Source organism: Mesoplodon mirus (genome assembly GCF_964341445.2).
Source record: "Mesoplodon mirus genome assembly, chromosome: 3".
Taxonomy (NCBI): Eukaryota; Metazoa; Chordata; class Mammalia; order Artiodactyla; family Ziphiidae; genus Mesoplodon; species Mesoplodon mirus.
The window spans coordinates 144,544,975-144,561,125 of NC_138978.1; the positions used below are offsets into that span (position 1 = coordinate 144,544,975).

A 16,151-nucleotide genomic window follows, 5' to 3' on the forward strand; every position below is an offset into this window, starting at 1 on the left:
AGGCACCCTTACAATTGTGTCTTTCTGCAGTCATGCCCTGGCTCCCATCCTAGGAATCCCAAATCCTTCACAGTTTTCCAAAAATGACAGGTCCTTGCTCGACCATTTCTTTTGCCCAGCATGTCTCACATCTTCTCTTTTGGATCAATAACCCTAACCCACAAGTTAAGGTCTAGCACACATGGTATGTCTTCCATGTGTTCCATACAAAATGAATCTCTTCACGTGACTTAGCCCTCGGTGTGCTGCACTGCAGCCAAGTGTATCACTAGACAAGAATTCTCTGAGGGCAACCCAATGAACCTCCGTACCATGCTTAGCCCAGTAACTGTCACATAAAAATGTTCAGTACATGTCACTGGAAAAATAGCAAAGGCAAATATTGTTCACCAGTAATACCAACCTGGTATCGTCCCAGAATAACCTTGGCATTACATCCAGGAGCATTTTTGCAAAATACATATAAATTGAGGACTTCTCTTTTGCAGCAATTGTCTTTAAACACCTAAAAGATAAACAAAGTAGGTCTCACACACTCCAAAGCTTTAGAGCAACGTGAAGGAAGCTATTATTAATTTGGTCTTCAAGAACATCTCAAAAGTTGGGTGGAAACTTCCAGTTAGTGGTTGGAATGGAAATACCAGATTCACCACCATAAAAGAAAAGGCTGTCTCAGATACATCTGACAGGCCACCAAACATACAAGCCAGGTAATTTAATGCTTAGTGCAGTATGCTGAAGCTAGGAGAATCTCATGGTGAACTTGACCCCACATGCTCAAAGGTCAAGAGGTGGAGCTGTGGATGAGGGTGATGCTTTCAGCTTCCTGTCCCAGGGTGAACATTTGCATTAGACATCAGGTGGTGTCACTGAAGCTGTGCTGACTTATTTTTCAGCACAAGCCAGGGGTTGGCAAACTTTCTCCATAAAGGGTCAGAGAGTAAATATTTTCAGCTTTGCCAACCATGTTGCAATGTTCTCTGTTCCAACTATTCAACCCTACTGTACCCGATACTTAAATGAATGGGCATGCCTGTGTTCCAATAAAACATCATTTATGGACACTGAAGTGTGAATTTCATATAATTTTCACATGTCACAAAACATTATCCTTCTTTTGATTCATAAAATAAATTTTTGTTTTGAAATAAAGACTCACAAGAAGTTGTAAAAAATAGTACAGAGTTCCTGTGTACCCTTCTTTTGATTTTTTTTAATGATTTAAAAATATAAAACCATTCTTAGCTCACAGGCCATACAGAAACAGGTGGTAGACTGGATTTATCCCAGCAAATCCCATGTTGTAGTATGCCAACCCCTGGCCTAGTGTGTGAGGCAGACACAAGTACAGCTAAGCATTTGAAAAACGCATCATAAGAGCAGAGAGAAGGAGCATGAACATTTGACTAAAAAGACAAACAATTCACTTAAAAAATGGGCAAAGGATTTGAATAGGAATCTCTACAAAGAAGATATCCAAATGGCCAAGCACATGAAAAAATGCTCAGCGTCATTAATCATTAGAGAATCAAAACCATGAGATACTTCTTCATACCAACTAGGAAGACTATAATCAAAAAGATGGACCACAACGTATTTTGGTAAGGATGTGAAGAAGTTAGAACTCTCATACCTTGCTGGTAAGAATGTAAAATGGTGCAGCTGCTTTGGGAAATAGCCTGGCAGTGCCTCAGAATGTTAAACATAGAGTTACCATGAGACCCAGTCATTCCACTCCTAGGCACACACCCCAGAAACATGTACACTTTAAAGGCAAATGCATTGTATCTCAATAAAGCTATTGTTAGACATAATAATAATAATAAAAGAAAGTTTTAGAGACTAGACAGATGAGAAAGTGATTCCAGGAAGCAGGGTGTTTCATTTCTGCAAGTGACTCACGGTAACTGGAGCTAGTACAGGAAGAGGGTAAAGAAGAAGTGGGAGAAGAACCCTGGGGGCGTCAGTAAGGACTCAAACTAGCCTCTCTCAAAGAGTGGTGGGAGTGGGGTCCCACTTTACCCCACAGTAGAGGAATATGGACTCCAAGGAAGGTCCCCCTCCCACTTTCCAGCTCCAACTTCTCTGTCCAATTCAACCCAGGACACTGGCTGCTCCGTCACCCAGAGAACTGCTAACCCAAAGCATGACTGTCTTACCTCCTGAGATTTGATCACCTCCTTATCTACAGGGCAGAGTGGGACTGCGTTTAATTCTCTGGAAAGAAAAATCAAAATGAAGCCAGAATTAAGGGTTGACCTCAACAGCCCATCCAAGAGCAGCTGCAGCGCTTCAGCCACGCCTGACCCCTTGAAGTTCCCCCTGAGCAGGCCAGGCCCTGTCTTTATTCATGCTGTTCCCTCCTCCCAGAAGGGGCCCCCCAGTATGCCAACTTCAGCACCTCCTCAGTCTGCCTGAGAAACTCCCATGCATCCTCCAGGACGTGAGTCAAAGAGGGAGTCCTGCAGACAGAGTCAAATGTCCTCTGCCAACGTTCCCTCGGCAGTCCTGTGCTATCACACTGTACCCCAACTTGCACCTTCACTAGAACAGAAGATTCTAGAGGGTCCTGTGTCACACTGGACCTCCAGCTCTTCACCTCTATCCACTAGAGCTTGGTTTAGCGAGGTGTCTGGAACACACAGGTGCTGAATGAACGAACCCAGGAATGAATGAGAAGGTGCTGTAATAACCCCCTTTCCAAGCTTGGGAGGGTACAACTTCCATGGCAGCCCTGTATAAACCCCCAAAGCCTGCTTCCATGTTTCTCCTGGTCTCCACCTCAAAATGGCACAACCCAGGTTTTACAGCTGCCGGGGAGTCGACAGAGTATCCACGGCGGCAAGGAACCTTCCAGATGCGACACCACCTCTGCCTCAAGGCAAGGAAAGGTCAGGGCGCCTACAGGAAAGACCCCATGAGATACAGGTCCTTCCTCACATGGACTGTGCACCGAGGTTTGCCTTCGTGTGCAAAACAGGTGTGGTCTGAATTTTCAGAAAGGGTGACTATCAATAAGATGGAAAAAAATGAAGATTATTCCTCAGGCTCTCAGAGAAAGGCGCTGGCAGAGCCCGTCCTCATATTCGTGGTTCTGTGGACAACCACAGCAATTTCCGAAACCACAATTATAGTTGAGCGGCCACAGATGACATGTAGATCCCAGGAACAGCCCTGTCTGCTTCTGGCCGGAGCGCAGGCCCTGAGCGCTCACCTCAGGGACAGGATGCAGTGCTGGCAGAAGCGGTGCCCACAGCCCGTCTGGTGGGGGTTGTGAAGCACTGAGCGGCAGAAGGCACATCTGTAGCGCTCTTCCAGCTGCTCCACAAACTGGTACTCTGCGTCTGGCTCAAAGTCCAAAGACGTGGAGTTGCCAGAATTCTGGCGGATGAAGCCACAGGGGACACCACCTTGCTCCTCAGAACAAGCCATTCTGGGGGATCAGGAGAAGAGAAGGAAAATTCAGTGTGCAAACACCACAGCCAACTACAGCCATCAGGTGTTTGAATCATCTGTTCCCTGATTAGTGAACATCACCCACAGGGTCATTCTGTTATGACTTTGTAACCATAGTAACAACCTCCTGCCACTGGAGGGCTCCTGCAGAGGGGAGGTGGCTTTGGGGCGCTCAGCGGGAGGCTGGACCAGATAACTTCTAGCACGATTCAGTGAGACTTCAGCCCACTGTCCATCAACAGGATGCTAAATTATCCTTCAGTGTGGCTACATGCTTGGGCAAAATATAGCCAGGTGTTAACTACATTCTGAGTAAACTCTGGTTATGGATTTTTCTTCCACTCAGTTGAGAAAATTGAAACAAACGTTTTGATAACATTTTTTAGAAGCAAGAACTTTGTATACCAATACATTCCTTGCAAAATATATAAATACATCACCACCAAGCCACACCATTTCTCACCTGAGCTAAATAAAAGCCCATTAACTGCTTTCCCCTCCAATCCATTCTCCATACTATAGCCAGGGTAATATTTTCAAAATACAAGTATGATAGATTATCTCTCCTCATCATTCAGTGGCTTCCCAGCGCTCTTAGGTTAAAGCGCATGGTGCTAAGCAAGCTACAAGAATGCATCCTCCCCACCCAGTAGCATCCTGGACCTCTCCTCCCCTTGCTTCCTGCACTCCAACCACACAGGCCTTCTTTTAGTTCTTCTAATATATCATGCTGTCTTCTGCCACAGGGCCTTTGCACAAGCTGTTGCCTCCATGCTTCCCCATCCCCTTCCAGGCCTCCTCATTTAGTTAACTCATATTCATGCTTCAAATTTCATTGCAAGCTTCATATTCTCAGGTAAGCCTTTTCTTCTCCCCCTGGTCTGACAGCAGGAGGTCTACTCATCAGTCTGTAAAACATGCAAGGCTTCCAGGGAGTGGCTAGGGGATAAAGGTAAGTGTGTGTGGGGGGGTGCATTTTTTGCTTATAATCCTTTTGAATTTTTGAATATGGGTATATTACCCATCCAAATATTTAAAAAATATACAAAACCAAAAAACCATTCATCCACTGTTATATCTGTCATAGAACCAGGTTCCATTCCTTCAGAGCAACGCTTGATTTGAGATTGGACACGCATTTGTGTGATTATTTTATTTATATCTATGCTCCTCAGTGACACAGAGATAGCATCTGGTCTTGCTCACTGTTGCGTTTCCAGCCCTTGGCACTAAGCCAGGCATGGAGAACAACTCAGTTATTTGTTGAGTTAATGTTATTCAATGGACTTTTTGTGAGACCCTCAGCAGGGCAGCTCTAAGTAGTACTGGCCTCTAACATAGTGATTCTTTTTTTTTTTTTTCTAATAGGTGAGGAAAATTAAGAGGTGCAAACTTCCAGTTACAAAATAAATGAGTCATAACATAGTGACTCTTAACCTTTTCTGAGCAAGGACTTCCCCTGGCTTTGAAAATTTGATGAAAACTCTAGACCTTCTCCCTATAAAATAGCACACACACCTTACATGTGTACCCTTAAGGACCCTTGGGACCCCCACCAGTGGTCCCCAGGTTAACAACAGTCTGTGTCCCCTGCAGGCATGCTGTTACTTTTGGCACAGTGCTAGCAGTCGTGGTTTCAGTGTCTGCAAACAGTGAAAGGATGGGTGGTCCTTGGGGGTGACATCCCGCTATGTGGCTGTGGTACAGGAAGTCTTGGCCTTCAGGATTGCTTGCTTTGGCTTGTTCTTGGGATCTCTCATGATTCTGCTGGAGCTGACAAGTTCAGCTGGACCTGGGAGCAGCTGTGTGGCCTGACCACGTAGGCAAGAGATAGGCTGCCCCATTCAACCCTAAGCTCTGCCCAGGTCAGCTGCTGCGTCCGGGCTGTGGCCTGGATGAATGAAGCAGAGGAAGCAACTGGCCTCTTTCAGCAAATAAAGCTTGCTCTCTGGAGAAGCCCAGCAGACCAGGGTTTCTTTTTCTTTATCCTGGGGTTTGAGACCAAAGCCCCACGTTTTCCTCCCTGCATGTTTCCTGCAGAATTTCAAGGGTGGTAGGTGAGCAGAACAAGACGTGATTGTTCCCCCTTTAACGTTGCTTATTCTTGAGATTTAACAAAAAAGTTTTAAGTATGATGATGAAGAGGCACAGCACTTGATGTACACACACAACCTAATAACCAAGACGCACCTTTCTCTCAGAGAAGGAGGAGAACCTATTCCAAACTACCCTAATCTGTCCTGTGTCCTCTAGTCCCAAGGGAGGAGAACAATTCACGTCCTATGCCCCTGTAGGATTCTCTCTCAAGATCACACTCGTGTCTATGTCACAGAGCATCTAAATTTGGACCCTCAGAGATATACCCTAAAGCAGCAGGTCTGTTGAGCCCCCAGAACAAAGGAGTAGGATGTACAAAACTCAGTTTGGGTTCCCCTCCACTACATTCTATCCTCTTTCCTAGCACAAGAATTTAATGTGCTCATCTGTGTCTCTGTCTGTCTTTCTCTACCTTCCACTGAATTTTGCTGTGAACCAAAAATCACTCTTCAAAATAAAATCTCAAAAAATGTGAGGACAACTAGGGCACCTACTAGGCACTGGTGAGGGACCACAGACACCTAAGGGCACAGGAGGAACCCCCAGCAACCAGTTGTTACAATTATAGTTTTATTTTTCCTAAGATATTTTTTATCTCTCTTATTTTACTTGGTTCTTCATTCTTTGATATTGTACTGCTCCTTTTGTTTGTTTCTTTCTTTCTTTTTCCTTTTTTTTTTTTTTTTTTTTTAACCACACCACAAAGCCTGTGGGATCTTGGCTCCCAGGCCAGAGGTCAGGCCTGAGCTCCTGTGGTGGGAGCTCCGAGTCCAAACTGCTGGACTAACAGAGAACCTCAGACCCCAGGGAATATTAATCAGAGTGAGGCCTCCCGGAGGTTCTCATCTCAGCAACAAGACCCGACTCTATCCAACTGCCTGTAAACTCCAGTGCTGGACGTCTCAAGCCAAACAACTAGTAAGACAGGAATACAGCACCCCATCAAAAAAAAAAGAAATGACAAAAAAATATGTTACAGACAAAGGAGCAAGGTGAAAACCTACAAGACCAAATAAATGAAGATGAAATAGGCAACCTAGGGCTTCCCTGTTGGCGCAGTGGTTGAGAGTCCGCCTGCCGATGCAGGGGAGGTGGGTCCGTGCCCCGGTCTGGGAGGATCCCACATGCCGCGGAGCGGCTGGGCCCGTGAGCCATGGCCGCTGAGCCTGCGCGTCCGGAGCCTGTGCTCCACAATGGGAGAGGCCACAACAGTGAGAGGCCCACATACCTCAAAAAAAAAAAAAAAAAAAAAAAGGCAACCTACCTGAAAACGAATTCAGGGTAATGATAGTAAAGATGATCCAAAATTAAAAATACTCTAGAAGGAATCAGTAGCAGAATAACTGAAACAGAAAAACGGATAAGTGAGCTGGAAGATAAAATGGTGGAAATAACTGCCAGGGAGCAGAAGAAAGAAAAAAGAATTGAGTACAGTCTCAGAGACCTCTGGAACAACATTAAATGCACCAACATTTGAATTATAGGGGTACCAGAAGAAGAAGAGAAAAAGAAAGGGTCTACAGAAATATTTGAAGAGATTATAGTTGAAAACTTCCCTAAGATGTAAAAGGAAAGAGTCAGTCAAGTCCAGGAAGCACAGAGGGTACCATAAAGGATAAACCCAAAGAGAAACATGCCGAGACATATTAACCAAGCTATCAAAAATTAAATACAAAGAAAACTATTAAAAGCAGCAAGGGAAAAGCAACAAATAACATACAAGGGAATCCCCATAAGGTTAACACAGAGGGTACCATAAAGGATAAACCCAAAGAGAAACATGCCGAGATATATTAACCAAGCTATCAAAAATTAAATACAAAGAAAACTATTAAAAGCAGCAAGGGAAAAGCAACAAATAACATACAAGGGAATCCCCATAAGATTAACAGCTGATTGTTCAGCAGAAACTCTGAAAGCCAAAAGCGGGTGGCAGGACATATTTGAAGTGATGAAAGGGAAAAACCAAGATTACGCTACCTAGCAAGGACTTCATTCAGATTCGATGGAGAAATTAAAATCTTTACAGACAAGCAAAAGTTAAGAGAATTCAGCACCACCAAACCAGCTTTACAACAAATGCTAATGGAAGTTCTCTAGGCAGGAAACACAAGAGAAGGAAAAGACCTACAAAAACAAACCCAAAACAATTAAGAAAATGGTAGTAGGAACATACATATCTATAATCACCTTAAATGTAAATGGATTAAACACTCCAACCAAAAGACATAAACTGGCTGAATGGATACAAAAACAAAACCCATATATATGCTGTCTACAAGCAACCCACTTCAGACCTAGGGACACATACAGACAAAAAGTGAGAGGATGGAAAAAGATATTCCACGCAAAAGAAAATCAAAAGAAAGCTGGAGTAGCATTCCTCATATCAGATAAACTAGACTTTAAAATAAAGACTATTACAAGAGACAAAGAAGGACAATACATAATGATCAAGGGATCAATCCAAGTAGAAGATATAACAATTGTAAATATTTATGCACCCAACATAGGAACACCTCAATACATAAGGCAAATGCTAACAGCCATAAAAGGGAAATCGACAGTAACACATCATAGTAGGGGACTTTAACACCCGACTTTCACCAATGGACAGATCATCCAAAATGAAAATAAATAAGGAAACACAAAGTTTAAATGACACATTAAACAAGGTGGACTTAATTGATATTTATAGGCCATTCTATCCAAAAACAACAGAATACACTTTCTTCTCAAGTGCTCATGGAACATTCCCCAGGATAGACCATATCTTGGGTCACAAATCAAACCTTGGTAAATTTTTAAAAATTGAAATCATATCAAGTATCATTTTTGACCACAATGCTATGAAACTAGGCATCAATTACAGGAAAAAAAACTGTAAAAAATACAAACACATGGAGGCTAAACAATACACTACTAAATAACCAAGAGATCACTGAAGAAATCAAAGAGGAAATCAAAAAATACCTAGAGACAAATGACAATGAAAACACAACGGCACAAAACCTATGGAAGGCAGCAAAAGCAGTTCTAAGAGGAAAGTTTATAGCAATACAATCCTACCTCAAGAAAAAAGAAAAATCTCAAGTAAACAACCTAACCTTACACCTAAAGCAATTAAAGAAAGAAGAACAAAAAACCCCAAAGTTAGCAGAAGGAAAGAAATCATAAAGATCAGATCAGAAACAAATGAAAAAGAAAGGAAGGAAACAATAGCAAGGACCAATAAAACTAAAAGCTGGTTCTTTGAGAAGATAAACAAAATTGATAAACCATTAGCCAGACTCATCAAGAAAAAAAGGGAGAAGACTCAAACCAACAGAAGTAGAAATGAAAAAGGAGAAGTAAAAACTGACACTGCAGAAATACAAAGGATCATGAGAGATCACTACAAGCAACTCTGTGCCAATAAAATGGACAACCTGGAAGAAATGGACAAATTCTTAGAAAAGCACAACCTTCCAATGCTGAACCAGGAAGAAATAGAAAATATAAACAGACCAATCAAAAGCTCTGAAATTGAAACTGTGATTAAAAATCTTCGAACAAACGAAAGTCCAGGACCATATGGCTTTGTGGGTGAATTCTATCAAACATTTAGAGAAGAGCTAACACCTATCCTTCTCAAACTCTTCCAAAATATAGCAGAGGGAGGAACACTCCCAAACTCATTTTACAAGGCCACCATCACCCAGATAACAAAACCAGACAAAGATGTCACAAAAAAAGAAAGCTACAGGTCAGTATCACTGATGAACATAGATGCAAAAATCCTCAACAAAATACTAGCAAACAGAATCCAACAGCACATCAAAAGGATCATACACCATGATCAAGTGGGTTTTATCACAAGAATGCAAGGATTCTTCAATATACACAAATCAATCAATGTGATACAACATATTAACAAACTGAAGGATAAAAACCATATGATAATCTCAATAGATGCAGAAAAAGCTTTTGACAAAATTCAACACCCATTTATGATAAAAACTCTGCAGAAAGTAGGCACAGAGGGAACCTATGTCAACATAATAAAGGCCATATATGACAAACCCACAGCCAGCATCATTCTCAATGGTGGAAAACTGAAACCATTTGCTCTAAGATCAGGAACAAGACAAGGTTGCCCACTCTCACCACTCTTATTCAACATAGTTTTGGAAGTCTTAGCCACAGCAATCAGAGAAGAAAAAGAAATAAAAGGAATCCAAATTGGAAAAGAAGAAATAAAGCTGTCACTGTTTGCAGATGACATGATACACTACATAGAGTATCATAAAGGTGCTACCAGAAAACTACTAGAGCTAATCAATGAGTTTGGTAAGGTAGCAGGATACAAAATTAATGCACAGAAATCTGTTGCATTCCTATACACTAACGATGAAAAATCTGAAAGAGAAATTAAAGAAACACTCCCGTTTACCACTGCAACAAAAAGAATAAAATACCTAGTAATAAACCTACCTAAGAAGACAAAATGCCTGTATGCAGAAAACTATAAGACACTGATGAAAGAAATTAAAGATGATACAAACAGAGGGAGAGATATACCATGTTCTTGGATTGGAAGAATCAACACTGTGAAAATGACTCTACTACCCAAAGCAATCTACAGATTCAGTGCAATCCCTCTCAAACTACCGATGGCATTTTTCACAGAACTAGAACAAAAAATTTCACAATTTGTATGGAAACACAAAAGACCCAGAATAGCCAAAGCAATCTTGAGAAAGAAAAATGGCGCTGGAGCAATCAGGTTCCCTGACTTCGGACTATACTACAAAGCTACAGTAATCAAGACAGTATGGTATTGGCACAAAAACAGAAATATAGATCAATGGAACAGGATAGAGAGCCCAGAGATAAACCCATGCACATATGGTCACCTTATTTTTGATAAAGGAGGCAAGAATATACAATGGAGAAAAGACAGCCTCTTCAATAAGTGGTGCTGGGAAAACTGGACAGCTACTTGTAAAACAATGAAATTAGAACACTCCCTAACACCATACACAAAAATAAACTCAAAGTGGATTAAAGACCTAAATGTAAGGTCAGACACTATAAAACTCTTAGAGGAAAACATAGGCAGAACACTCTATGACATAAATCACAGCAAGATACTTTTTGACCCACCTCCTAGAGAAATGGAAATAAAAACAAAAATAAACACATGGGAGCTAATTACACTTAAAAGCTTTTGCACAGCAAAGGAAACCATAAACAAGACGAAAAGACAACCCTCAGGATGGGAGAAAATACTTGCAAACGAAGCAACTGACAAAGGATTAATCTCCAAAATGTACAAGAAGCTCATGCAGCTCAGTATCAAAACAACAAAGAACCCAATCCAAAAATGGGCAGAAGATCTAAATAGACATTTCTCCAAAGAAGATATACAGATTGCCAACAAACACATGAAAGGAAGCTCAGCCTCACGAATCACTGGAGAAATGCAAATCAAAACTACAATAAGGTATCACCTCACACCAGTCAGAGTGGCCATCATCAAAAAATATACAAACAATGAATGCTGGAGAGGGTGTGGAGAAAAGGGAACCCTCCTGCACTGTTGGTGGGAATGTAAATTGATACAGCCACTATGGAGAATGGTATGCAGGTTCCTTAAAAATCTAAAAACATAACAACCGTATGACCCAGCAGTCCCACTACTGGGCATATACCCAGAGAAAACCATAATTCAAAAAGAGACATGCACCCCAATGTTCATTGTGGCACTATTTACAATAGCCAGGACCTGGAAGCATCCTAAGTGTCCATCGACAGATGAATGGATAAAGAAGATGTGGCATCCCTACAACAGAATCTTGCTCAGCCATAAAAAGAAACGAAACTGAGTTATTTGTAGTGAGGCGGATGGACCTAGAGTCTGTCATACAGAGTGAAGTAAGTCAGAAAGAGAAAAACAAATACCGTATGCTAACACATATATATGGAATCTAAAAACAAACAACAACAACAAAAAACGGTCTGGAGAACCTAGGGGCAGGACAGGAAAAAAGACACAGACGTAGACAATGGACTTGACAACAAGGGGATGGGGAACAGTAAGCTGGGACGAAGTGAGAAAGTAACATTGACATATATACACTACCAAATGTAAAATAGATAGCTAGTGGGAAGCAGCTGCATAGCACTGGGAGATCAGCTTGGTGCTTTGCGACCACTTAGAGGGGTGGGATAAGGAGGGAGGGAGGGAGACGCAAGAGGGAGGGGATATGGGGATATACATATGCATATGGCTGATTCACTTTGTTATACAGCAGAAACTAACAGAACATTGTAAAGCAATTATACTCCAATAAAAATGTTAAAAAAAAAATTTGAGGACTCCCAAAGAGTTTTTGCTTATGTCGGTTATATTTATTAATATTTACCATATTTGAGAGTAAAATTGAGGAATTAAAGAAAATATTTCTTTATTAATTCACTTTAAGATAATAATAAGCCAATTATATGTTAACATAAATAATATTTTTATGAAAAATAATCATTTTCCAAAAGAAAAAAGGTTAGTGAGAAGAGTGGCTTTTTTTTTTTTTTTTTTTTTTTACAATTTTGCACATCTCTGGGCTTAAGAGAAGATAGCTGGATTCTCTTTATCTACTGTGCATTCAGTCTGTTGCATTATCACATGTCATGTAGCTTCTGGAAAACACCACTGTATACTCATTTAAGGAGAGTAAACGACATCTTAGTATTATTATGCCGATAGTTTTGCCCATGCAGATCCCTGAAAGGGTCTCAGGGAGCCCCAGGCAGTGGTGTGGTGGTAAATGCTTAACAGTCTGCTGTCCTTGGGGAAAAATTCCAAGTCAAAGTTGTCAATTCTGTGCCTGAACATACCTGAATGATGCAAGAGCCGACTAGCTGTAGGAAACCCATGTCCCAGTAAGAGCTGCTCCAGCACCCCGGGGCCTCTGAAGCCCAGTTTTGGGACCACTGGTCTATCAGGCTGCCCGGTGGCCTGCTCCTTGTCAGTCTTTGTACTGGCAGGCCCAGCATGTGACCCTCACAGATAGTCTCCTTGCTCCCGCTGGATGGCCAGTGGAGGACAGGACACCCCGGCCACACTCTTCCTACCACTGTGTGTCTTACCCGGCCCTGATCAGGAGGCCTAAGTCATCCGCTGACCTTGTTCACTCTCCAGTGTTGTCTTCTCCAATATTTGTTTTTTATGCAATCGAGTTTTTATCTCATTAGATATAAAAAAAATAAGCACTTGTGTTTTGCTCTACAATATGGACTTGAGATGTTTCAGGGCGATGTTCTTATACAGAAACCGAGCAGTGAAGTCTCCCAGGGCAGGGTCTGTCTCCATCCTCTGAAGCTCCTTCAGGCCTGTGACTCAGTTCCAAAAATGGAATCAATGCACTGTGCTGGCTGACATTAGAGAGCCCCAATAATAGAACTATAAAGGTTGACGTTTCTTTGTCTAACAAATATTTCTCTAACCAATTCAACATTTCCAGCTGGTACTCTGTCATTCCCAGGCTGCTATTTAGTGGAAATAAGAGCTCCATTTTATTAACATCTTTCCCCTGTGGGTATAATAGCTTATGTAACAGGAAACAGCAAAAGATTTCGGTTCTTATAAATAAGAAAAAAAATCTTCAAAATTACTATTAGAGCGTGTATATCTCCTTACGGCAGTAAAGTGTCTATTCCTGCCATTGATGGAATTATAATGGTCTTCCTGCTGAAGAGTTATTAACTCAAACCAAGAAAGACAAGAGAAAATCATATCCCATCTGCTACCTAAGAACTCTTATTGAGTTTCTTTTATTTTTTTTTAAGAGAAAGGTGAATATATGATCCAATATTTTTTTTAATTTTATTTATTTATTTATTTATGGCTGTGTTGGGTCTTCGTTTCTGTGCAAGGGCTTTCTCCAGTTGCAGCGAGCAGGGGCCACTCCTCATCACAGTGCGCGGGCCTCTCACCGTCGCAGCCTGTCTTGCTGCGGAGCACAAGCTCCAGACGCGCAGGCTCAGTAGTTGTGGCTCACGGGCCCAGCCGCTCCACAGCATGTGGGATCTTCCCAGACCAGGGCTCGAACCCGTGTTCCCCGCATTGGCAGGCAGATTCTTAACCACTGCGCCACCAGGGAAGCCCCTTGAGTTTCTTTTAAATGCCATTTTTAAGCTTCATAAATTGATGCATCTTTTCCCTGAGAATTTTCTAGAAATTCCAAAGAAAGGCTAGGATGTCACGATTTAAGATATTCCCTCTCTCCCTCCCTTCCTCCCTTCCCTCCTTCCTTCCTTTCCTCCTTCCTTCCTTCCTTCTCTCCTTTCTTCCTTTTTTTGAGAAGCTTTGTCATGTACTTTAATCTCTGGTATATCTAGGCGCTCAACCCGACCCCACTGTTCCTCTTTACTTAAATATTTCTTCTGACTCATTTTTGGGGAACACATAATACATAATCTAACATTCTGAAGCAGCATGAGTTTGGCTTTTCATTACAATAAAAAGGACATATGTCTAGCAGAATTCACTCTCAGTTTTAATTAACACACAAAAAAGGAAGGTCCTTGTCTGTCTGTCCACACTACTTCCACAGTCCCCCAGCATCTTGTATAGATTAATGAAGGTTTGGAATACTCAGGAATGCTTTTATGTATTATATTTTACTTCATAGCACATAAGCTCAGGAACTGTCTTCAGGGTTTTCAAGTTCTGATCCTTGAAAGTTCAAGGTCAAATCCCAGAGTGAAAAGGGTACAGGGCCAGAGACCTGGGCTCAGCTCCTGCTCTGCCACTCACCAGCTGTGACCCCGTGGGAAGACACTCCCACAGATCCCTTGTCTGTACATCCCTGCACACACTCAGCATGTACTTGTCCTGGGTTGGGTCCTGAGACTGTGGAGACCTGTGACAACACATCTGCCCTGGAGGGTCTCCAAGTGGAGCAGAGGAAATCAGACCCGGAATGTTATATGGCAATACCCTCGTGGCTAGTCCCCCCAAGAGAGATTTAAACAAGCTGCTGGAGCCCAGGTGAGGGGTAGCTAATGCTTTCTGAGGTGTCTGTGCTGATTCCAGAGAGAAGAAAACATCTCCACTGGTCTTGAAGAAGGAGGAAGCATTTTCTAAATGAAGGAGGTAAAACAATTTCCCAGAGGGTATCACAAAGTTCAGGAACAGTTAATGATTAACTGTAGCTGAAGTGGAATTAGGGGAACATGCCAGTCATCCGTCTGTTTGCTCTCAGATCCATCCTCTGCCCTGGTCTGCATCGTCAAGGGGGTTGGCCCTCCCCAAAACTGTGTTTCCAGGGTCCCCTGGCTTCTGGCTCCATTCAGCCAATGAGCGACACGGGCAGGAAACTGCAGGGTAGGAGGAAGGGAGTAATAGACCATTTCTCCTGCACCCCTCAGTGTCAGGCAGCATCTCAACAGTGACTGAGCTCCTCCGCGGCTCTAATCCCCACCAATGGCCCCTCTCTCTGTGAACTAGCTCCACCAGGCGGGTCCCCGGCTCCCAAGCTCTGGAAACACCATCTCCTCTCTTCGTCCCTTCGGCTCTAGAGGGGGTGGGCAGCTTCCCGCTATGAGTCATCTTGGAGTTGCCTCACTCCGAGTGTCCTGTTTGGCTTCCCCATTTTGCCATCCCCTGTGCCACTAAATTCCCAGCTGGGAACACCTAGAAAGGTCTCTGTGAGATGTGTGTGTGGAAGCGGGGAAAGAGCACATTGTGAAGAGCCCTGAGTGTATGCTGGTCAGGAAGTCCAGTTTTCACTCCATGGTTTTCATCTCTTTAGGGATGACAGACATAAAGGACAGGCCCAGGCGGGGAGCTGAGGGGAAGAAGCTACTAAAACAGACCAAAGGAGGATGACGACGGCCTGATCTAAGGCAGGGGCAAAGAGAAGTTATGTTCGTGAGGCATTCTTGAGAGAAAATGCATAGATTCAGAAATGGGTTTAATGGAAGGGCCGAGTGAGAGGACATGGAGGATGACTCCCAGGTTCCAGTTTGGAGGGCTGAGTAAATGATGGCACCAATGGGAGAGGATGAAGGAGAGAAGAAAATGAAGGATGATGGGCTGAGACATATCCAGGTTGGGGTGCCTTAGGGACAGTCTTAGAGTAATGGGGGTGACTCAGACCAGCCGACATCTAACATCTCTTCCAGAATAAATTATATGATTCTGAGGAATGACCACATTTTCTTTATGGTATCAATAATTGTTTTCTTTGTTTGTTTGTTTTTTGCGGTACGCGGGCCTCTCACTGTTGTGGCCTCTGCCGTTGCGGAGCACAGGCTCCTGACGCACAGGCTCAGCGGCCATGGCTCACGGGCCCAGCCACTCCGCGGCATGTGGCATCTTCCCAGACCGGGGCACGAACCCGTGTCCCTTGCATCGGCAGGCAGACTCTCAACCACTGTGCCACCAGGGAAGCCCTCAATAATTGTTTTAACACTGCCCAAGGCGCTAATTTTTTTTATTTATTTATTTTTTACTTTGCAAGTAATTTAGTTGTCATTTTAGTGATGACATTTGACCTAACAGGTTTAGATCTATGTCAGGAACGTAAGGTCTGGAGGGATAAGACATCCCAGAG

General features: G+C 42.8%; 1 protein-coding gene and 1 long non-coding RNA gene across 4 annotated transcripts in view; both read right to left on the bottom strand.

The window, feature by feature from the left end:
- TRAF5 (TNF receptor associated factor 5) overlaps positions 1-16,151 on the bottom strand; it is a 48,729-nt gene that overhangs the window by 15,764 nt on the left and 16,814 nt on the right. For all 3 annotated transcript variants that reach the window (XM_082614397.1, XM_082614398.1, XM_082614399.1), the window contains 3 exons: positions 3,215-3,433; positions 2,160-2,217; positions 404-505 (listed from right to left, as the gene is read on the bottom strand). In XM_082614397.1, coding sequence (XP_082470523.1) covers positions 404-505; positions 2,160-2,217; positions 3,215-3,432 — 378 coding nt within the window. In that variant the 5' untranslated portion in view covers position 3,433. The remainder of the gene's footprint in view (positions 1-403; positions 506-2,159; positions 2,218-3,214; positions 3,434-16,151) is intronic.
- Positions 6,205-7,058, bottom strand: LOC309799638. Its single transcript, XR_014293323.1, has 2 exons — positions 6,814-7,058; positions 6,205-6,589 (listed from the first exon to the last, which is right to left on the bottom strand). It is a non-coding gene; the product is annotated as an uncharacterized lncRNA (long non-coding RNA).